The sequence below is a fragment of the Bradysia coprophila genome, unplaced genomic scaffold (genome assembly GCF_014529535.1).
Source record: "Bradysia coprophila strain Holo2 unplaced genomic scaffold, BU_Bcop_v1 contig_151, whole genome shotgun sequence".
NCBI classification, from domain to species: domain Eukaryota; kingdom Metazoa; phylum Arthropoda; class Insecta; order Diptera; family Sciaridae; genus Bradysia; species Bradysia coprophila.
In genome coordinates, this window is record NW_023503423.1 from 1,678,078 (window position 1) to 1,702,347 (window position 24,270).

At 34.5% G+C, this 24,270-nt stretch overlaps 1 protein-coding gene and 1 long non-coding RNA gene across 4 annotated transcripts in view; one reads left to right on the forward strand and one right to left on the reverse strand.

Annotated features, from left to right (window-relative positions):
• Positions 1 to 2,760, forward strand: part of LOC119074357 — a 226,636-nt gene extending 223,876 nt beyond the window's left edge. The window contains exon 2 of the long non-coding RNA XR_005087184.1: positions 2,725 to 2,760. This is a non-coding gene — a long non-coding RNA (uncharacterized LOC119074357). The remainder of the gene's footprint in view (positions 1 to 2,724) is intronic.
• Positions 1 to 24,270, reverse strand: part of LOC119074334 — a 62,900-nt gene that overhangs the window by 3,128 nt on the left and 35,502 nt on the right. Inside the window, exons 2-3 of one of the 3 annotated variants that reach the window (XM_037180421.1) lie at positions 18,141 to 20,074; positions 17,043 to 17,809 (exon numbers count right to left, since the gene is read on the reverse strand). In XM_037180421.1, coding sequence (XP_037036316.1) covers positions 17,043 to 17,493 — 451 coding nt within the window. In that variant the 5' untranslated portion in view covers positions 17,494 to 17,809; positions 18,141 to 20,074. Of the gene's footprint in view, positions 1 to 17,042; positions 20,075 to 24,270 lie in introns of those variants that run through there. The other 2 variants (XM_037180422.1, XM_037180420.1) reach the window with 2 other exon arrangements.

The window sequence follows — 24,270 nt, forward strand, 5'->3', positions numbered from 1 at the left end:
ATGAGGAAAGCAAGCAAAAGTTTGATCAACAAAAATTTTACCAGAAAAATTTTAGAAAGAAAATTATAACAAAAAAATTTTGCGGCAACTAGTGGCAGATGTTGAGGAAGGAAAATTTTTATAATTGTAAAATATATTGCTTTAAAGAATGGAATTCAAACGGAAGAAAGCCAAATCATCTGTCACTTTTTGACGCAATTTTTTTTGTTATAATTTTCTTCCGAAAATTTTTCTGGTAAGATTTTAGTTGATAAAACTTTCGTGTACTTTCCTCATCAGCTGCCATTTGTGACGCACATCTTTCTGCGTGTCGAATCTGTAAGCGTCAACCTACACCGATATCAGTTCTTTTGTAAGTGGATAACAGGATTTGCGTCACACCTCCACTGTAGATGGTTTTGGGCGATATCAGCTCTTTTGTAAGTTTTGATTTTTTTAGAATTTGGTCGCAGTTTGAACGAAAATATTCTTCTTACAAAACTATATAACTTTCTCTTTCATCTCAACCATTTCTTTCATTTGACGAAAATCGAAAATTTTACTAAATTCGAAAATTTGACTAAAATCGAAAATTTGACGAAACTTGATAATTTGACGAAACTTGATAATTTGACGAAATTTAAAAATTTAACGAAAATTGAAAATTTAACGAAAATTGAAAATTTGACGAAAATCAATAAGTTGATGAAAATCGAAAATTTTACGAAAATCGAAAATTTGACGAAATTTGAAAATTTGACTAAATTCGAAAATTTGACTAAAATCGAAAATTTGACGAAACTTGATAATTTGACGAAATTTAAAAATTTAACGAAAATTGAAAATTTAACGAAAATTGAAAATTTGACGAAAATCAATAAGTTGATGAAAATCGAAAATTTGACGAAAATCGAAAATTTGACGAAATTTGAAAATTTGACTAAATTCGAAAATTTGACTAAAATCGAAAATTTGACGAAACTTGATAATTTGACGAAATTTAAAAATTTAACGAAAATTGAAAATTTGACGAAAATCAATAAGTTGACGAAAATCAATAAGTTGATGAAAATCGAAAATTTGACGAAAATCGAAAATTCGTCGAAATTCAAATATTTACCGCACTTAAAACGCTCATAGCTCCCAAATGGTAGATTTTTGGTGAAAACACTGAAACACGTGTCGACTGAAATCTGAAACTATAAATTTGTCTTTTAAACGAACTTTCTATCTGCCACATTTTATGAGTTATGGGTCCTATAGTTTAATAGCTTAAATAGCTCATAGCTCCGAAATTATAAGCTTTTATGAAAATTCCTTCAAATCAGTTTCTAAGAATTACATCCTTGGCATACCCTGAAAATTTCAGGCAAATCCACCGGTAAATTCAAGAGTTTCGTTGTAACAAAGTGACAAAGTGACAAAGGTTGGTAAAATTCATCAATTTCAAAATGAATGAAAATCCATTTCTTCATACAAATTTCCAATTTTTTAAATTTAATATCTCGGCCAAATCTTAAACTTATGAGACGTGTGATAGCTCGTTGAACTCGTATGGACGTATAGATTACGAATAAAATAAGAGAGGGGTATTAGGAGCGGAGGGGGAAAAGTCAAAAAAGTTCGTGTATATATGTTTCCTCAGTCCTGCGAAAACAAGTTTTTTGTCAAATTTTTCAGTGTGAACGGACTTGCGTCACGGCCCTTCACTAACGTAGGGCCATGATTTATTCTAATAAATAAAATTTATTTTTTGGCACAAAAAAAAGCGGAACGACATCGACACAGGGAACTACTCTCGATATAATAAAGAATCATGTCTATTCATATATCACCGGGCGGTGACTGGTATTTAAACAAATAACATCCACCCACACGACGAGTACATAAAACAAAAATCAACCAGAAGACAGCAATTTTACAGCACGACTATCAATGAAACTAACCCATAAAAACTTCGAAAACAAATTACATTTTAATCCGTGTCGTTTATCAATAGTTTACCACCCATAATGTTTGGTGATCCATACACACGCAGTATAACCAAACCATCACAAGACAACAGTATCCACTGTTCACAGCATATTATATCGCATCAGTTTAATATATTACTTTGCACCGATAAATTTAGATGGAAATGGAACGTTTTACAACCACCCTTGAACTGTGTTATATTGCAATTGCTTGATGGAGCATTTTAGTTCTCTTGTGAACTAGAAGATGATGTAATTTTGGGACGGCAGGAGAGATTCGTACGATTCACGGTTGTTTTTGTTTAAAACAGGTAACCGAGTTTACTACAGTGCTGTCACGGTGTAAAATTTAAGGAGGATTTTAGGAGATTTGGTTTCAGAAATGGAAATTTTAATAATGTAAAACATAGCTCTGAACCAAGCACTTGGCACCAAGGTTCTGAAAGAACAGGTTAAGACAACTCTGAGTTGATCACGAAGGCGGTGACAGTTGCGTCAACGGCTGCAAAGTTTATATGTAAAATGGAACTTAACAAAAACAAAATTCGAGAAAAATATTTTCTTTAAGTTGATTTCTCACACTATCTGTGTCACGCCTTCGTGGTTATCTTAACCTGTTCTTTCAGAACTTTGCTTGGCTCCTTCCTCTCATATAGAAAATTGCGACGCAGTAGCGTCATACCAATATTACAAACTCAATTTACACGAGACATTTGGACTAAGAGGCCCCTCTTGAAATATCTCATGCTTGGTTCAGTGCTATGGTAAAAAGCAACGCACTCCAATAACAGGCACGAGAACAGATTTTTCTAACGGTCATTTGGTTTCCTATTTTGCATGGAACGTCAGAACTGGCAAATGAACAGATTTTATCAACTGTCATTTTTGGCTTCTTTTATCCCTCTTATTTTCTATGAATAGATCATTTTCATGACCTTGTAAACGTCAGACACGATCCCAACTGTCAGACATGTCGAAAAATATCGAATGAATTGAACGAACGATTTTCATATAAAAATCAGTAAATTTAACGCAGTTAACGTCAATTGATTGAGGTTAAGGACTACTTGACGAAAAATTAAGTGGGGTTACGTTGACAAGTACCGAATAATGAAAATGATCTATTGTTGGTAACACAGTCAACATACCAACATAAAAGCTGAATTTACATGAGAATTTTGGACTACTGCGTCGAGTAAGCCCTTTATATGAATTATTTTCTGTTGATATTTATCTCTGTAGTTTTGATTTTGAGCGTTGGTTTGACTGTGATGTAATTGCTTTAATAGTAACTGATCACTGAGGTCACTTTTTCGAGATATTTGTATACTTCTGACAACTTAATACGAACAAAGTGACACAAGTCTACCATTTCTTGCTTCATTTTGACATGGAATCACGGCAGAGTAAAATAACCAGGCAGGAGCGGTTCATTTTCGAAACGTCAAATAAGGGACCTAATACACTGCAGGGACGCCGACTTGTGTTTGGGAGTAGTGGTGCTCATACAACAAGCGAATCTGGGAGTAGTGGTGCTCTTTCCAGTAAAACTGGAAAGATGTAGTGGTGCTCATCATTCGAGTAGTGGTGCCCGAGCCTCGCTTGTCCTTAGAAGTCGGCGCCCCTGATACACTGGATGAAAATGAACTCTAATGAACACTGACATAAATTGAAAAATTTCATTCGCAAAAAATATGTGGCTACTAGATTATTCAGGTCCCTAGTCAAATCGGCGCTCCTGCCTGGTTAACTTTACTCTGTCGTGCATGGAATTGATTCTTCTACGATGAAAACTCCACATTATGTTACATTAACAGGGTAAAGCTATAAAACCAAGTTCACAGTACGGGTCTAAAAATCTAATTGAATTGAACCTGATTTTGATGTAGATTCTATAGATGGTTGCGTCAGGTAATAATGTCAAATTCAAAGTAAGGTGCTGGGAATTTAACAGTGCGACGACGGCTAAGAAACAAATTCATTTATTTATTTCATTGCAATTTTACATAAAAATTCAAATTAATGCAGCGCAGCAATATGCTAAATTATATTTCTTCTTCAGAATTCTGCTTTGTCTTTAAGCGATTTGGTTAAACTAAATGTGATTCGATTCAACATTGGTAATGACATTTACATTTCAAAGTTGAATATCATAGCGAAGACCAAGTTATGAAAAAAGTGATAGAGTACAGCACTTTCTCTCCAGTGAGGGGAAAATAGAACTTTTCTCACTAGAACTGTCAAATTTTTATGCTTTCAAAAATGGTATGGTGAATCAATACTCGGCCTAACAATAAAACTGTCAGCTCTCTGTGTCAAATTCACACCCTATACAGTGTTTAAGGAGAGCGAAAACCAGTTAAATTTAATTGGTCTCCAAAGGCTACTTGACATTTTCACTACCTTAATAAAAGTAGTTTGTTTGCTAGAGAGAGTTTTGGGTGAATTGATGTTTTTTTGTTTCGTGGAGAAAACGGCAATGTTCTTCTGGGAATTTCCTATTTTCTCCAATTGCTTGGATCTAGACAAGTTTAAATTCTCGGAAAGCTCTCGAGAATAACGAAACTGCATCCAGCAATCGTAGATAAAACTTCCGCTAAAGGTTGGAATGACTAAAAGCTCCAATTGCAAAACAAAACAAATGTGAGAAATTGACATTTCGTGAAGATAAAGAGCAGTAAACAAAATATATATTTCAGAAAGTCTGCTGTAATCAAGAGTGTGTTGTCATCTAATTGACATAATTGACGAAGATTGAATGAAATAGCTTCGTTATGCGCGACAAACATATTTGTCTAATCTGTTGATGACTCAGTTCAGCGTGATTTTCTTTAAAATGGACACAAAATGTAATTACAATCGTGCGTTGTCATCAAGTTACAACTGTATTGTTAGGACGGAGGTTTGCACTGCTCTTGTTCACATATCGTTAAAAATCGAAACCATTTCTTACAGTTCCAGTATAACAGTTTCACTGAGAAATGGTTATATCAGAGAAATGATAACAGATGGCGTTGATTTCGCCCAGAAGATATTGTCTTTTTCTACTGTAGTCAAGTTGTTCACTTCCTGCTCCATTTTGACAGAAGAAGCATCTCGCGATCGAGATTAATTTTTCGCCTTGAAATAACTATTCTTCTGATGTCAACTGTTCTAAAGAAACGGCGGCCTGTTCTACTTGAGCACTGACCAGACCATTGACCGTTCAATCAATGAATTTTCTGGAGAATTTCTTTGTGGAATGTGGAGCACATATTTTGGGACGCGATGCCTTCAGTTCGTATGTACATTAAACGTTATTGATTGATGACGAATGCGAAGACGACAATGAATAACAGAAAATACCTTTTAAACATGAATCCGTCTAGTGCGTTCTGCTTTCATAAATAATCAGTGACACCATCTAATTACCGCAAGTATCTAGTGACGGTCAGGCCAACATACTCACAGACGAATGCCATTATGATTATATCATGGCTCATGTTTCATGATAAACAAAACTGTCAGACGTCGGTTGGAGATTACTTAATAACTTCCATTAGGCTTACAGACTTATACCATTGATTACTACTCAAATTACACAGCAAAACAAGGTAAAATACACGTTTAATACAATAAACACTCGGCAGTTACTTAGAGGTAGTTAAATCAATTGAAAACATTTATTGGTTTAGAAACCGTTACTTATTGATATCTGTACCTGACCTCTAATGCGGAACAATAACGACATTTCTAATAGATTTTTACGCATTCCTTTCGGTTTCATTTAGTTTCATTTAGTTTCAAATAAAGATTTCGGGAAAATGCGGTAATTACATTGCTGCATAAAAAAGGAGACATAACAAAGCTGGAAAATTACCGGCCCATAAGCCTATTGTCAACACTCTACAAGTTGTTTATGAAAATCATTACGAAGAGGAACACTAACAAGTTCGACTTCTACCAACCTGTTGAACAAGCTGCTTTCAGATCTGGTTTCAGCACAAACGACCATTTGCAGGTGATGAGAACGCTTATTGAGAAGTGTCGTGAATACAACATCGACATAAGTCTTGCTATTCATAGACTTCTAAAAAGCTTTCGATTCAGTGGAAACATGGTCGATATTGGACGCATTAGACGAATGTAGAGTAGACTCAAGGTACTCCAACACAATTCGATATGTGTACGAAAATGCTACTTCATGTAGAAAACTTCATAAGAGCACGGAGAAATTCAGAATCGACCGAGGTGTAAGGCAGGGTGACACCATTTCACCGAAATTATTCACGGCGATTCTGCAGAGTGTTTTTAGGAAGTTAAACTGGAGTAAAATGGGAATAAAGATAAATGGAGAGTACCTGAGCAATCTCCGCTTCGCTGATGACATTGTACCGATAGCAGCGAATATAGGTCAGGCTCAGCTTATGCTACAACAGTTAAGTGAAGAGGCAATCAAAGTTGGCCTCAAGATGAACTTATCGAAAACCAAAGTCATGACCAACATCAGGGACGATAGAGAAATCAAAATTGGTGACACTGTCATTGAACGAGTCGACAGCTATGTATATCTAGGACATAAACTGAAGTTAGGTCTGGACAACCAGACTGCAGAAATAAGACGTAGGATTGGTCTCGCATGGGCAGCGTTCGGAAAACTCAGACTAATTTTCAAAAGCAAAATGAATAATAGTCTGAAACGCAAAGTTTTCGACACTTGTGTCCTTCCAGTGCTCACTTATGGAGCGGAAACGTTAACTTTAACGAAAGCATCCGAAGATAAATTGAGAGTGACACAAAGAGCCATGGAACGGAGTATGCTTGGAATAACACTCAGAGACAGAATGACGAATCAATGGATTCGACAACAAACCAGGGTCGTTGATGTCATGGAAAGAATAGCATCTCTGAAATGGAGCTGGGCGGGACATATTGCAAGAAGGACAGACGAACGTTGGACCAAAAAGATCATGAACTGGCGACCATATAAAAGACGAGCTATAGGTAGACCACCAGAGAGATGGACAAACGGAATTAAGAATATTGCAGGTACAAACTGGCAGCAAATGGCAATGGATCGTACGAAATGGAAAGAAGTTGGAGAGGCCTACATCCAGCAGTGGATAGAAACAGGCTGAAAAAGAAGAAGAAGAAGAAAGATTTCGGTCAATTGACTCAAAGTACCCATCTTTAACATCTGTTACGAGTACATCTGCTCGTCCCAGATACGCGTTCGGACAATTTTTCTGCAGACTATCGCCCTTAGTAGACTTTTCCTCAGATTTGTCATGTAAATTTAAAATGGGAAAAACCTTCCAAAAATCTCGCTTCTTAAAAAGGCCTGATCAGGATCAGGCGCTGTAATTTCTCCGTAGTAATTCCGGGTGCCTTAGGTTCTTTGTTTCATGTTGTTTGTCAATAAATGTTTTGGAACAAAATGTTTTTTCCAGAAAATGGAAAAGTGTTTTTCCAGCAGGGAGAGCCATTTATACTTCTAAAATCGAATATCTCCAAAGCTGCAATTGCTTTCTGAAAAAGTTCTTTTGTTCAGAAAAGTATGGTTCTTTACCGATATTTTGTGGAAAAACACATTTTCCCTGGCCATTTTCAATCCTTTTCTCATAAATGAGATGTCAGGTGAAAGCTACATTCTGGTACTTCCGATTTCAGCCGGCTATAATGCATGCCTGGGAAACTCATGGATGGTCCAGTTCCTCGACCAAAAAATTTTTGTGACTGTTTATGGAGTATCTCATCCAAAATAATGTCGAATCCTGACGTTCCTACTACTTCTTGGTTCTAGACACTAGACATTCCTTATGTTTTCGGCAACTTTTTCTGGTAACATTTGAACTTTTAACAAATTTGAAGCCACCAGAAATCATTTATAGTCCAGCCCCTTGTGTCAATCCGCTCGCTTTAAGTTTTTCGAATTTTTTCTTTATCTCATGTGATGGAGCATGAAAAACTGTGGAACTATTTTTTTTTCTGGAAAATGGAAAATCGCTTTCCGGCCGGAAAAGCGGTTTATATGAAAAAAATTAAAAGTCAAATATCTACCGAACGCGATAACTTTTTTGAAAAATTCTTTTTTTCCTTGAAAGCCTGATTCAATACCAACATTTCGTGGAACAACTTTTTTTTTCTGTAAAATAAAATGGCGTCGATATAGGAATCTTCCCAAAAAATGACCCGGAAAATTCATAAACTTTGAGTTCACCTCACACCGTCAATTCGAAACTGATTTCAATAAATGAGGGTTCTTTAGAAAGCTAGAGTCAGTACCTTTCGAATTCTGCCCGGCGGGCTTCACGCCGTTTCATGGATATTGAGATATAAGCCAGGATTTCCACGGTTCCTAGAACTGATATTTTCCAACATTCTTTGGTATTTATTTCTGAGCAAAATTGTGACGCATGATGAATTTTGCTGATGAATTTTGAAGAATAGCCTGTCCACATCATTTTAGAATTGAATCCTAGTCACAAAACTAGCTCAGGATGTTGTGGATGCCCTTCAATACCTAAATTTGTATAACTCGTAAAAAAACCTTATTTTTATACATTCCATTTGTCTTAAGCACCTTCCTGATGTTCCACCGTCTTTTCAACTCTAGAACCTAAAGATTTCTCGCATTTTTATCGAATTTTTTTCATGTTTTTCTGGATTTATGTCATTATTGAGGTAATGAGGGGTCAGTTCCTATCAACTGATCATTCCTTATGGGTCCTTCAACTTCTAGGTTCTAGAAATCTGAAGTCTTTAGTATAACTTCTAGTTTTATCTGTATTTTATATTTTTTGAGGCAACTGATACCGCTGATATCGCTGATTTCCAAAAACATAAAGTTTTCGATCACCTTTTAATAACTCAGGATAACACAGGATACTGGTATAATTTCAGACTTCTAAGTTTCGAATTGACGGTGTGAGGTGAACTCAAAGTTTATGAATTTTCCAGGTCATTTTTTGGGAAGATTCCTATATCGACGCCATTTTATTTTACAGAAAAAAACATAGCTAACGCCGACCCGTACGAAACACCTATTCGTATCAAAAGCCTTTAATGTGAAACTCTTCATTTCTCTTACTTCATTTTCTTCTCTGCTGAAAAACTATTCTTCCTTTTAAATCACTTACATTATCCACTCTTTGCCTTGTTATCATATACAACTAAATTGCCGGAGGCAATATAGACAGCCCCGTACGAAGCCAAATTTCATAAATTCCTATTTAAACAGCTATATACCGCTTTATTTACCTATATTTCACTATAAATAAACATTTCACAGATAAATATATGCTATTATATAGCTCTATATGCCTGTATATAGCTCAATATAGCTGTATATAGGTATATATAGATGTCCATATATGGAATCCCTGAAACCCCTCACACTTAACACATTATTTCCATGTTAACAGAGTATCATTTTTCCCAAGATATTTCTATTTTACTAAAATCCAATATGGCCGCCGGCAGCCATTTTGTTAGGAGACCGGAAATAGTACCGACGCTTTACATTCGTTAATACCTTTCAAACAAAAAAAAATTCATGAAATTCGGTCAAAATTTACTCGAGATATTGTCAAAATACACCACGTTCACTGTACTTCCGAGTAGCCAGATAAGAGCTCACTCCAAGAGACCTAGCTCACGCTCCGGAGAACATAATTTCATAATTTTTCCCTGATTGGTACGGTCAATACCTATCTAATAAAGCTAAAACAGACGAAATATGTTGAAATGTGGCCGACCTACAAGCAAAAACTGCTTGCCGCCCTGTGCCTGTTCCACACCAAGGGGTCTAACTCACGAGTCGGTCATCCGATTTCCATAAACTTTTTTTGTCGATCGGTATTGTAAATACCTTTTATTTGACGTATCACTTACAAGTTTAACGTTTAAATGTCCGGAGATATCTTCGAAAAACCGTAAAGCACTTATTGGGCCCCAGCTCAGGAGGGGTCGATCAAAAATCACTCATCTTCGAACTTAGCCTGTCTTTTGACATTACCAAACGGGGAAAAAAAGAATTTTCAAAATCGGATGCGTTTTACTCAAGTTATCGTGCAGACAGACAATTTTATGAAATGATGTTCTCCGGAGCGTGAGCTAGGTCTCTTGGAGTGAGCTCTTATCTGGCTACTCGGAAGTACAGTGAACGTGGTGTATTTTGACAATATCTCGAGTAAATTTTGACCGAATTTCATGAATTTTTTTTTGTTTGAAAGGTATTAACGAATGTAAAGCGTCGGTACTATTTTCGGTTTCCTAACAAAATGGCTGCCGGCGGCCATATTGGATTTTATTAAAAGATATATATCTTGGGAAAAATGATGCTTAGAGAGTTTCTGTTAACATGGAAATAATGTGTTAAGTGTGAGGGGTTTCAGGGATTCCATATACGGACATCTATATATACCTATATACAGCTATATTGAGCTATATACAGGCATATAGAGCTATATAATAGCATATTCCTCTGTGAAATGTTTATTTACAGTGAAATATAGGTAAATATAGCTGTTTAAATAGGAATTTATGAAATTTGACTTCGTACGGGGCTGTCTATATTGCCTCCGGCAATTTAATTGTATATGATAACAAGGCAAAGAGTGGATAATGTAAGTGATTTTAAAGGAAGAATAGTTTTTCAGCAGAGGAGAAAATGAAGTAAGAGAAATGAAGAGTTTCACATTAAAGGCTTTTGATACGAATAGGTGTTTCGTACGGGTCGGCGTTAGCTATGTTTTTTCTGGTTTCTTTGAGAATTCTGTCAACAGTTAAGGTGACAGCAGGTCAGTTAATAAGAGAAAAAAAAACTAAGAAGGGCCAGACAAATTTTATGAATTAACTGTAGTTCTATAGTTCTAGGATAGGGAAAAAAGTCGGCTGAGATCAGAAGTACTGGAATGTAGCTTTCACTTGACACCTCATTTATGCGATTGGATTGGAAAATGTCTTCAAAATTGATTAATTTTTCGGACCACTTTTTGGAGGAAGCGTACAGAGTACAGACTCCATTCCGACTCCTCTAAAAAAAAGTTCTTCCATGAAATATTGGTAATGAGCCATACTTTCCAGAACAGAAAAAATTGTTTTAAAAAAAATGCAGATTTTGATGTCACATGTCTAATTCCCTTCAATTCATTGCTAACCAAAATATGTATTTCAAAGCATACCTGCCGGCAATCCTTCTTGTTTCTTTACTGTTCTACTTCCTACACTCTGTTATATGTTCACGATCCCGTTTTCACTCTAATTGATTTGATTATTTAATTAACTTTACATAAAAACCTGAACATCCGAAAAATTTCTTTCTTTTTGACGAAAAAAAAAAATGATTTACATCAACGTAAAGATCATACGACTTCATGTTTTATCTTCCTTTGAAAATATACAAACAGATATTTCTGGGGCATTATTAACATTGAACAAAAAAATTGCCTTTCTAAGAAGTATGCAGATAAAGGCGTACATATAAGCTGCTGATACGCGCACATAATGTTTCCAAAAAGACGTATCAAATAGCAACATCGCATTTTTTTGCTTAATTTTCAACTTATTAAAATAACAGCAAAAAGCTTGTAGATGGTAATGCGAAAGGGTTCAGCAAAAATTCTAATTACGTTTCATTTACGTATACAGTTTGGACTGTGTGTCAATCCATGATAACATTTCCAAATAAGCGATACAATTTCAATCAAAACGTTTTATCGATCAGTCGATATTTATCGATTTTATCGATAAAACATTCAATTGATATCGATTTTTGAAAATATCGATAAAAAAATGTTACATTTCTACCATGTGATTATCGTCACCCAGAAAATGATATTATCGCCCAGAAGACGATAATATCGTCCACAAAATTGTGTGCGATCCTTGGGTGATACTATAGTCCAGGGTGACAATTTTTGTGTAATAATATCGCCCGGATTATGATCGTAACTCTCTCTGGGCGATATTATCGCGCCCTGGACGATAATTATCGCTTTTTCGAACAATAATATCATCTCTTAGCGATAATATTGCCCACTGAGCAATGCCCAGAAATGCATATTTTCGACTCCTAGCCGATATTGTCTTCTGGACGATATTATTGTCCGGGACGATAATCACACGGTAGCAGGCATGAGCGCCGCCGAAAATAAGCCGCCGATCAAGCCGCCGCCGGCCATTTTTGAGCAAGCCGCGCCGCAGCCGAGCCGGTGCCAAAAACACGGCTCAAGCCGGCTTGAAACGGCTGGAAAAGGAAATAAAGGTTTCGAAAGGTGAATGGGTGAAATAATTTTGAAAACCGAGATTCCTGTTGATCCTAAGCAGCTCAAGTACATTTTGAATTTTTTTTTTTTCAAAATTAAGAAAATTTTGAAAATTTTCTTGAATTTTCATGAATTTTCCAGAATTCTAAGTTTGTTGTTTTGGCAAGTATGACCTTTGCGGAACGAGCCGAAGGCGCACAATCAGTTAATTCACAAATTTGAGAAAACTTTATCGATCTTTGCGAATTTTCTCGATTTTTTTTTCTTTTCAATTTTTACTTGATTTTCGTGAGCTTTCGATTTCTTATCGAAAAACATTTTCTTAATGAGTTAAATGAGTGTACCGGAGCATGATTTTCCATTTAGTTCAAGTTTTGAGGCAATAAAACTTGACGTGTTAGTGAACCTTAGACTTAGATACTTGCTTGTAACGGGACCAGTTCCACTTGCACTTTGAACAACCTAATCTACCTACATTTTCGCTTTCCGTACAATTTCATTTTCATGCTTACTAGTTCATTTTCCATGAATTTATCTAAACGTTTTTATTTTGAAAAAAAGTTAAAAGGAACCTCCAGCCGAGCCGTTTTAAGCCGGCTCAAGCCGACTTTTTCGCCGCCACCGAGAAATTTTTTTCGGCTAGCCGCCGCCGAGGTTTCTCCGTCGGCGCTCATGCCTGCACGGTAGAAATGTCTATGACTAGATCCTCTTCAAAGACGTTTGAAATGGCATCCTCCTTAGGAAATGCCAGCCACGTTAAAAAAAATCTCATACAAATGAATGAATGAGCGAAACATAAGTGAGGTTTGAAAGTACCTTAACTTGAATTTGATCTATAGAATGAAATATTGAACATGTGTCTATCGGTACACAGGCTTCAGCTATCTGAGAATGAAACTAAGGGATGGAACGCTACGAATAGGTGAGACGCTTCGTGGTGTTCACTATGAGTTATATGTTCGCAGTAACACCAACATCAACAACAACAGATCGCCCAACAGGGTTTTCCCAACAACAACGTTCGATGCATGACGCAACTGTGATATCGATCCTTCGTCTTCATCATCATCATCATCAACAAAACAATAAATAAATTCGTCTTTCGAAAGCATAAATGCCAAATACAACAGCCGAATAACAAAGATACGTAAATAAAACGTTTTTTTTTTTAACATTTTGCGATTAAAATGTAGCGAAATGCGTCAAATGTTGTCTGTTGATATTGTGCTTTTAGTTTGAATAATTCAATTTAAGAATTATAAAATGAATAACAAAACCCCGATAATTACCATTAGTCAAAAAAAAAAAAATCAACAGCAGCAGCAGAATGCTGATGACATGATGGTTGTGTTGAAATGTACAAAATATTTTTATTTTAACTTTACAAAAAAAGTGTTCGCATTCGTTTTGTAATGTCTCTATGCAACACTCGTACGAAATACCAGGGCTACAGTATCTGCTCTAACATTTACACCAAAAATCTGTGTAACGACAAAAATGAAAAGACTTCTCTCAACCGTCTAAACCTCCAAACATTATTCAATCTGTTAGGTTTTTATCAATTTTTTCAACACAAGCATCACGAAGTTACGAAAATACAAAATGCCCAACTACATTCGTAATTCACCGCTGTGCGGCGTCGTGTTAAATTTCGTTAAATATTCGGTAAGTTTTGGTCAATTTCGTTAAATTTCGCCGGTTAAATTTCGATGCAAATTTCTGGTAAATTTTGAAAAATTTCGTTGAACTTCGGTAAATTCTGTTAAGTTTTGTGTCTATTTCGTTAAATTTTAGAAAATTTCGTTACATTTTGTGTGAGTTTCGTTAAATTCTGGTCAATTTCGTTAAATTTCTATGTAAATTTCTGATCAATTTCGTTAAATTTCGACGGTTAAATTTCGATGCAAATTTCTGGTAAATTTTGAAAAATTTCGTTGAACTTCGGTAAATTCTGTTAAATTTTGTGTCTATTTCGTTAAATTTTAGAAAATTTCGTTACATTTTTTGTGAGTTTCGTTAAATTCTGATCAATTTCGTTAAATTTCGACGGTTAAATTTCGATGCAAATTTCTGGTAAATTTTGAAAAATTTCGTTGAACTTCGGTAAATTCTGTTAAATTTTGTGTCTATTTCGTTAAGTTTTAGAAAATTTCGTTACATTTTTTGTGAGTTTCGTTAAATTCTGATCAATTTCGTTAAATTTCGACGGTTAAATTTCGATGCAAATTTCTGGTAAATTTTGAAAAATTTCGTTGAACTTCGGTAAATTCTGTTAAATTTTGTGTCTATTTCGTTAAGTTTTAGAAAATTTCGTTACATTTTTTGTGAGTTTCGTTAAATTCTGATCAATTTCGTTAAATTTCGACGGTTAAATTTCGATGCAAATTTCTGGTAAATTTTGAAAAATTTCGTTGAACTTCGGTAAATTCTGTTAAATTTTGTGTCTATTTCGTTAAATTTTAGAAAATTTCGTTACATTTTTTGTGAGTTTCGTTAAATTCTGATCAATTTCGTTAAATTTCGACGGTTAAATTTCGATGCAAATTTCTGGTAAATTTTGAAAAATTTCGTTGAACTTCGGTAAATTCTGTTAAATTTTGTGTCTATTTCGTTAAATTTTAGAAAATTTCGTTACATTTTTTGTGAGTTTCGTTAAATTCTGATCAATTTCGTTAAATTTCGACGGTTAAATTTCGACGGTTAAATTTCGATGCAAATTTCAGGTAAATTTTGAAAAATTTCGTTGAACTTCGGTAAATTCTGTTAAATTTTGTGTCTATTTCGTTAAGTTTTAGAAAATTTCGTTACATTTTTTGTGAGTTTCGTTAAATTCTGATCAATTTCGTTAAATTTCGATGCAAATTTCTGGTAAATTTTGAAAAATTTCGTTGAACTTCGGTAAATTCTGTTAAATTTTGTGTCTATTTCGTTAAATTTTAGAAAATTTCGTTACATTTTTTGTGAGTTTCGTTAAATTCTGATCAATTTCGTTAAATTTCGACGGTTAAATTTCGATGCAAATTTCTGGTAAATTTTGAAAAATTGCGTTGAACTTCGGTAAATTCTGTTAAATTTTGTGTCTATTTCGTTAAATTTTAGAAAATTTCGTTACATTTTTTGTGAGTTTCGTTAAATTCTGATCAATTTCGTTAAATTTCGACGGTTAAATTTCGATGCAAATTTCTGGTAAATTTTGAAAAATTTCGTTGAACTTCGGTAAATTCTGTTAAATTTTGTGTCTATTTCGTTAAATTTTAGAAAATTTCGTTACATTTTTTGTGAGTTTCGTTAAATTCTGATCAATTTCGTTAAATTTCGACGGTTAAATTTCGATGCAAATTTCTGGTAAATTTTGAAAAATTTCGTTGAACTTCGGAAAATTCTGTTAAATTTTGTGTCTATTTCGTTAAATTTTAGAAAATTTCGTTACATTTTTTGTGAGTTTCGTTAAATTCTGATCAATTTCGTTAAATTTCGACGGTTAAATTTCGATGCAAATTTCTGGTAAATTTTGAAAAATTTCGTTGAACTTCGGTAAATTCTGTTAAATTTTGTGTCTATTTCGTTAAGTTTTAGAAAATTTCGTTACATTTTTTGTGAGTTTCGTTAAATTCTGATCAATTTCGTTAAATTTCGACGGTTAAATTTCGATGCAAATTTCAGGTAAATTTTGAAAAATTTCGTTGAACTTCGGTAAATTTTGTTAAATTTTGTGTCTATTTCGTTAAGTTTTAGAAAATTTCGTTACATTTTTTGTGAGTTTCGTTAAATTCTGATCAATTTCGTTAAATTTCGACGGTTAAATTTCGATGCAAATTTCTGGTAAATTTTGAAAAATTTCGTTGAATTTCGGTAAATTCTGTTAAATTTTGTGTCTATTTCGTTTAGTTTTAGAAAATTTCGTTACATTTTTTGTGAGTTTCGTTAAATTCTGATCAATTTCGTTAAATTTCGGTAAATTTCCCCGTAAATTCTAGTAAGTTTCGTTAAATTTCTCTGTAAATTTTGCTAAATGTTGAATAATTTCGTTAAAATTCGGTAAAATTTGTAATAAATTCTGGTAAATTTTGATCACTTTCGTTAAATTTAGCGTTACGTTTTGGAAAATTTCGCCAAGTTTCTTTAAAGCTCGTTAAGTTTTGATGAATTTCAAAAAATTCGGTAAATAATTTACCGGTAATAAACCCTGAGTTTGAATTGAACTTCCATTCACCGACTACTTTACCCTTGTGATCAAAAAATCTTGATTGATCTCGGAATGGTCAGGTATTTGACTAAAATTCGAAGTTTGCATATACAGATCGTTCACAGAGAAACGCTGTTAATTCAGAGATTAAAGCATAAAACGTGCGGTGTACATGATTGATGGTACGAAATCGTACGAATCCGTGTAGTCCAACTTTTTTGAGTGGAATTTTTCACTTAAAATTTTCTATGTTGAAAATTGTTTAAAAATAAATTATCGGATGCTTTGGTACACGAGTCATTACTGCCTAGGCGACCAGTTTTTCGAAAAAGCCCCAGCAAACATACAAACAAGAATTTTGTTGTTATTTATTCGCTGGTTCACAGCTACGCGCGTAATTATTTAAGTTAAAGACAAAATATACACACATCAGCTCCCCGGATCTACTGGTATTCTAGTTAACAACATTCGCTTTAATTGTACATATACGTGTACACAAGTAGGTGTTAATTGATTTAGAATGGTAATTACCAACAAAAGTACTGCCTTAGCTAAACGAGTATTGCTTATTATTCAAAACGAACTGCAGTGTTGAGTGCAAAGAAAACAAATAAATTTTCCACAAAAAATTCCAAACAGAAAACCATTTCGACTTACCCAACGCCGTGGCCAAATCAAATCCCCAGCATCTAGTCCGTTGCCTTCCCACCACTTTGCTCGCATCCATATCACCACTGTCGAAACTTTCCGCAATTTCCTGGATCACGATCTTCTTCTCATTCTCAATGATCCAACCGGAACAATTGCGACCGTCCACCGTTCGGTTCGCACACTCGATCCGATCCTCAATGGTCACATTTTCGGTGATTATTTTCTCGACAATTGATCTGGCCGGCAATGCGTCGACAATATTGTCGATGGAATTGCCGCACACGAACAGCGACGGTATGAGTACGGCACAGCCGACCAGATTGACGATAAGTAAATTGATGACGAAACGATTAGCTGTGGTACGGAGACTCGGTGTCACCCAAAATGCTCCGAGGGCCAGCGCATTTATTATCGCTGATATTATTAGTACGGAGGCGATAATGTAATCGACGGCCATGGTTAAACATAGTTTTTAATTTTTTTTAATTTTTTTTTTATTTGCTTAGTATGGTGTGACTGGTGTTATGAGAATAAATTGTTTATTTGTAACGCTCTTTGGTTTTCGTCTATTTAACACTAATTACGTAAACACTTTTCTCGTATTAAATTCATATTCACAGGTGTCAACGAGTCATATGTTTCATTTAGAGGTTGCTGCCAGATCATATGGGCGGCTTAAAGTTACTTTTTTGTCCAATTTTTTTTTATTATGCAAATGATATTGATCCGAGATTGTTAGTCCAAAATTCACTAAATCTGAATGTCATCCGCCACTAAATAAAACACAAAAAAAAAACAATTTCTTTACAACTTGGCTGTGATGGGTGAGTCATTTGAGTCGTTCAGTCGTACGATGTAATATACAACACACTCCTTGATCTTTGGCAATTTTGATTTCAATTAAACAGCCAAAAAAAATTGGAATTTCATTCTTCACGTCTTGCTATATAATGTAATCGATTCAACCGATTCATAAAGCGAAATCACAAAAAAAAAATTAATTTTCAAAAATCCGTTTGTCGAATTAGATGTTGTAGGCGCGCGCGGAACTTGAACTTTGATTTTTTTTAAGTTGTTTTAAAATTTAATTCGAACAAAAATTACCGATTTTTCGTCTTTTTCAACTGAATATGACTTCAGAGCAATAGACATTCACGCGTTGGCGGTTGTAAGCAGATTGGCATTATCGCTGGTTGGTAAGTTTTTTTTGTGTATTGTCGTTTCTCTCTTTTGGTGATGGTGTTCAGCATAGCACATAAATTATCATTTTATACAAACACTCATCCGTTCCGATAATATTGGTGTGCTTTTGAATCGAATATCGGTTTATACGCGCGCTCTGGGCTTTTGTATCGTTTGAGTTAAACCAGCTGAGACAGAACCAAAAAAAAGCGACACCAAAAGATTTGAATTACAATTTAGAGTGTGTGTTGTAAAGCGGTTCTATTAGGATTTTCCCACATTGATTATAACAAAAAAAAAACCGCTCGAATTATGAATTGTTTTGGTTGAGTATTATAATTTCGGAGTTGATGCTATTCAGTCACATCGATATACGGAGAGAGAGAGAGAGAGAGAAAAAAAAAACAAAACTTGTTTCCATTTATAATACGAGGCTGTCTAAAAATAAACATTTAATTGTTATATCGATTGGGGTTCGTTCACATCTATCGTTTGAATCTATTCTTCTTCTTCTCGGTTGGCTGTCAAAGATTTCTTTGATGATGCAAAGTTTTTTAACCTGATTTTTAAAATTCACTTGCTGGTAGATTTGTGTGCCGATCAGAATGAAAGTGATTTAGCTAGACAGCTGATTAGAATGTGCTGACTTGACCGGCGCCTCTCAAGACTTCTTGTTATTATTTAAAGTTTTTGTGTTAGGCTGACGCAACAACAAAAAAAAAATTAGAACTTTAAATCGCGATGGGTAAACGTTCTTTACTCATTCAAATTCTGTTTATCCCATCAATTATCGAATGTTATCGTTTTTTAAACGAAACGAATGTCGCGTGTATTTAGGCGCACCAATTTTTATTTTTTATTTATTTGCTTAGCAATTAGCACTATAATTATCCCGGTATTTAAACTGTTCCAGCACACGCTCCACTGTACAATTGTTATTGTCCAATGTCCACATAATATGCTAATGATGCAATAAATATAAATATTTTTTTAAAGAGTTAAGTGGCTGTTTTGTTGCTAGACTCTTATTTTTTGCAATTTTAATTTTCGATTAATTTTGCGGTGGAATTTTTCCTTGTTAGTTCACCAATATTCCACGTGCACGACGAAAGAATGTTTGTTGTTTTTTTTTTTGCGATTACAACGAAGTCTTTATCCCGTCATATTATCTCTTTTTTCGCGCATAAAACTAAACGTTTTCTGTGGGTCACGTTTTGTCGGTAGTTTTCTGATAACAATGCACAACAGTCTGTTAACGTAAACATAAAAATTTGAATTTGTTTTATGTTATATCACTCAATTGACTCTCTGTGGCCCTAACAATGATTTTCCCACTTAAGTGGAGTGTAACAGACAAACCGTTTATTATTTTCGTTATGTTTTAAGTGTTCTTACAGTGTCACCAACATAATAAAACAACAAATTTTCGCTTTTCGTTAAATTAAGTTTTTAACCGGAAAATTTGTCTTTGTCGTAAACATTAATTGTCCATGTAAACATAATTTGAAAAAAAAAATTGTTTGTGCCAACAATCATGTCCATTGTACATTAAGTACGCCAATATATTAATAACAGCACACACACCGCATTTATTAATAACGTTCGAATGAAATTTATATTGAGGTTTGTTGTATTAATCACTTCGGACTTCGGTGTCTACACACAAACCGCGTTTAATGAATAAATTAAATATTTATTGAAACGCTTATCATTATTCTTACGGCAATTATCGCTCAACAATTACTGTCGTAATGTTCGGACTTTGGTCAAATTTACTGTATTTTATGCTTGATGTCGGTCCCGCGGTGAATGTGTAGCGTATATTCGATGTCGAATCACCACTGCTAATTATCGATCTGGAAAGAAAAAAATAAATAAAATTTAATGGAAATTGATACAATTGATTCATAAAATGATCGAACACTTCGTCAGGAATGTGTGTTACACATTTATGGTGTATTTTCAGTGAACGATTTTCAGAGAAATATGAAGTTTTATGTTCTACTAATCGAATAGTTTCGAGACCAATTAGAATGTACTAATTGAAAATTGAAAGCAGCGAATCGGTATATCTATTACTAGCGCGGTTAATCGTCGTAATACTGAGAAAATTTATTGTTCTGAAACTGATTGATGATTCGAGCTATTTTCCTAACATGTGGGTTTATCCGCAATTACTATTCGAACAATAGATATCGCATCAGTGATTTCTAATCCACCGAAACGTTTACTCAGCGACAATATTTAACCTGCTGAGCCAATTGCTGATTGAACTAAACGATGGGATTAGATATCTACGCGAATGCGCTCACAGCATCATGTTCAAAGTTTCAGAAAATGGAATTCTTGAGGACTACTTAACGAAATTTTTAATCTGCTAGAGCATCATGAGACTACTTTCATCGGTATTAATATGGGGCCTACGCTAAAGAAAAGTATAAAACCAGTCGATAAAATTGACTCCGGAAAGTCTTACGTATACATAACATGGAGAAAGAGCGTTTCCGGTGTGTTATCATGCAACCTTTGCCTTCGGCTCGGGTTGCAATTCTGCATACTCACAAAAAAAATCTCCTTTCGTTGCAGGCTTTTACTTTCGCTTTTACTTCTATTTTTAAATATTACTTAATTTAGTGCTGACTTTATTAATAGTGATACCGAATGATAGGTGTGTATGCATCAACGTGCCACAAGCCATCACGTGTAGATGCTTACATTTTGTGATCCATTTTTTTGATAGTTTGACAAAATAATAGTTATTTACATGCTATCGAGCGGTAAAGTTCACTTTACAGCACTGTTTGTGACTGTAAAAAAATGCTTACGGAACGCTAGTACGTAAAATATAATGCGTGTCTGCGGGACAATATGCTCACTCACGAGAGGGAAGTTTGTTTCTAGAGCCCAAGGCGAGGGATATAATCCCTAGAGTGAGTAAGCAGGCACGTAAATATACAATTTTGCAACAAGAATCATAGCCAGCTAGGTTATATTATTGCACTAGACTCGGCTTTCCCTCGGGTTGACAAGACATCGTTTACGATAATATAACAGCATACGATTCATGTTGCATACAACGTATTATGCAATTCAGTGACGGAATGAACTGTTTCTATGTCAAAAAAAATCGAACCATAAGAAACAAACAATATTGCCTTGGCCACAGTTGCAAACGTGAGAGACTATTGTGAACTACTAGTTATCTAGCCCTCGTGTCATCACTACACACTGTGACTTACAGTTCCATCTATGATATATGGATGGAAGCATAGACACATGGTTTCTAGTCAGTGCGTGATCTTCGTTTCGTGGGGATGCATAACAGGCCCATATGAAGCTTAGGTCAGTAAGTATTTACTCCACTTTTATCTTCACTTTGCGTACCAGTTTTTTTTTATACTGTGTCATTGATCTAGACAAGTATTTCGTTCGAGGAATGCGACTATAGCACGTTACGTTCAGGGAATAGATTCATAATATGTTTTGCAAAAGTCTACAAACTTAACATTTTAACCATTTAATATCAAGATGATGCACAAATTTTCCAAATGTCGCCCCCTATCGTTTTTAACACCTTCGGGAAATGAATGTAAGTGATATAGGTATAGGTAGGTATATGGCGAATTCTATATACCATTCGACAAAATGTAACGTGGTAACGGCAATAACACTCTCTAAAATCGAAATGGTGTGTACCGATGTACCATTTTGATAGAACTTTGTTTTTATCAAGTTGATTTTACATATCATCACCATATGGTGTAGCGTTTAAATTCTGCTATACCATACCATACCATCTCGCTAATATTCGCAATTTCAATGAGGATTTCTTACTTTAACTTGAATTAAATTAATTTTTTTCTGCAAAATACATTAATTTAGATTATCTAATTAATAATTTTTCGATAGGTGGTGTCCAGCCGAAATTAAAATTCCAAAATAAATAAAGTGATTCGAACCAGTGCCTATTTTGAAAATTTATTTCACGAATTTCACAAAATTTCATGAATTTCACGAAATTTCACTAAAATTTCACGAAAAATAGGCACTAATTCGAACTGAACCGATTGTAGCGTCTGTAACATATTTTTTCAATAGAATTACCGATATATGAATGGTGTTGTTTTCAATCCTCGGTTTATTCAATTTATTTGTTGTAAGCACAAACAATTCGGAGGAATAATTATAATCTTTTAATTCGACATAAAATTGTCTTTTTAAGCTTAAAAATGTTGCGTTTCCGTTTTATTCTGCTCTTGTGTTTATTCATTATACGCCCAAATCTGATTACTTTATCTTCTCAACTCAAATATTTTCGCCCGTCCAGCTCGTTTAAAATCGTCTGAATATTCAATCCGGAATTGAATTGTATGACGTATGAATGGTCGATGGTAAAACCGTTCAGAATCTCTTCTCTCCCATTTTGTTAATGAAAATAAAAATAAAAATGAATGAAAATCAGAATTCCATATGGATTCAGTCATAATCATTCAGGTATAACGTGCATCTCATGACAGTAAAATCGTAAAAAGGAGGAGAAAAAAAAACGTTGAATGAAACAAATTTCACTACTTTTGCCCGCGTGCCCACCTCTTTCCGTATACAAATCATCCATCACACTCATTTATGTTCGTTGTATTCCTTTGTAATGTCTCATCATAAACTTCAAACATATTGACACGGTCGGAACAAAAAAAAAAGTTTTTTCTCTAATTTTAGACGTTTTTAACAATCTTACAAACGTTCATTTGCCAAAAAAAAACGTTTTTTTTATGTAAATTCATTATTTATATACAAACTTTACCGTGTTCCCCACAGCTGAACGAAAGAAAAAAAAAATCATGAAAAAAGAGCGATCAAAATTACAGAATGAATTTATAAATATTTACACAGCGGATAGGTAGAAATATTATTTCAAAAAGTAAATTGTTTGGTGCGATGAATCAGAAACTCGCGTTGTACAACATTTATACTGTTTTTTGGTATACGAATATCTGATGAATTGTTTGCTTTCGCTAGTGTCAGTAAACAATATCATCATAAAGACAAAATGATGAAAATTGCACTGGAAACGTGATGAGTGCATTTGGTTTTTATCTTCGCCTTCAGATTAGTCTGGTCTCAGTTGCCCAGAAAAGTCGTTTTTCGCGATCGGATTGTCAAAAGTAATTTTATTAATAAAATTGTTGTTTTGCTTGGTCAGTAATTCAACATTGACAAAGTGTTGTATTGCTTTGACTTGACCAAAATTGTTGAAAAAATTTCTTTTATTCAATGAAGGGCGAACGAAACGTGTAATTTTATCATTGAATATCGTAGTATGCACTAAGACAAATATTTTGAACGATGTTTTCAAGTTTTCTAGTGACAGATGGCGCTGTAAATCAAGATGGCGTCGAAAACTAAATCCATTTTAGACCGATTAAGGATAACGAAACTTCTGAATTTTCCTTGAACTATGGTTGATCTGCAAAATATATGTCCAAAGTACAAAACATTAAGATGGCGCTGTGATCGACCGTCTTAACAAAAGTGCCATCTTCACTGTAACTTCGGCGTATTCTGGACCAATCATGGATTTATAAGCTCAAAATGTTCACAATTGAATTCGTGTCCGTTTCATCACAAAATGACAGCGTCACCTTCTGAAATGGCGGCTAGAAGTGTTTTAGTACTACCAGAATTGAGTGTAACGTTCGATATTTTTAGGCAATTTTTGAGTTATACAGCCCAAAATGATTGTATATTCCCTCCACATCTTTTTTTTTTGAAACATGCGAATATAATGTTTCAAAAAAAAACGACCACAAGTTTAAATGGCGATCAAAATTAGTTCAAAATAGGCTAAAAAATATCGGACGTTCTGGTAGTACTAAAACACTTCAGTCGCCGTTTAAAAAGATGGCGCCATCTTTTTTGCAATAGAACGGAAGGATTCAATTACGAACATTTTGAGCTGTATAAATCCACGATTGGTCCAAAACTACCGAACCTACCACCAAAATGGTACTTTCGTTAAGACTGTCGATCACACCGCCATTTTTCGTTTTGT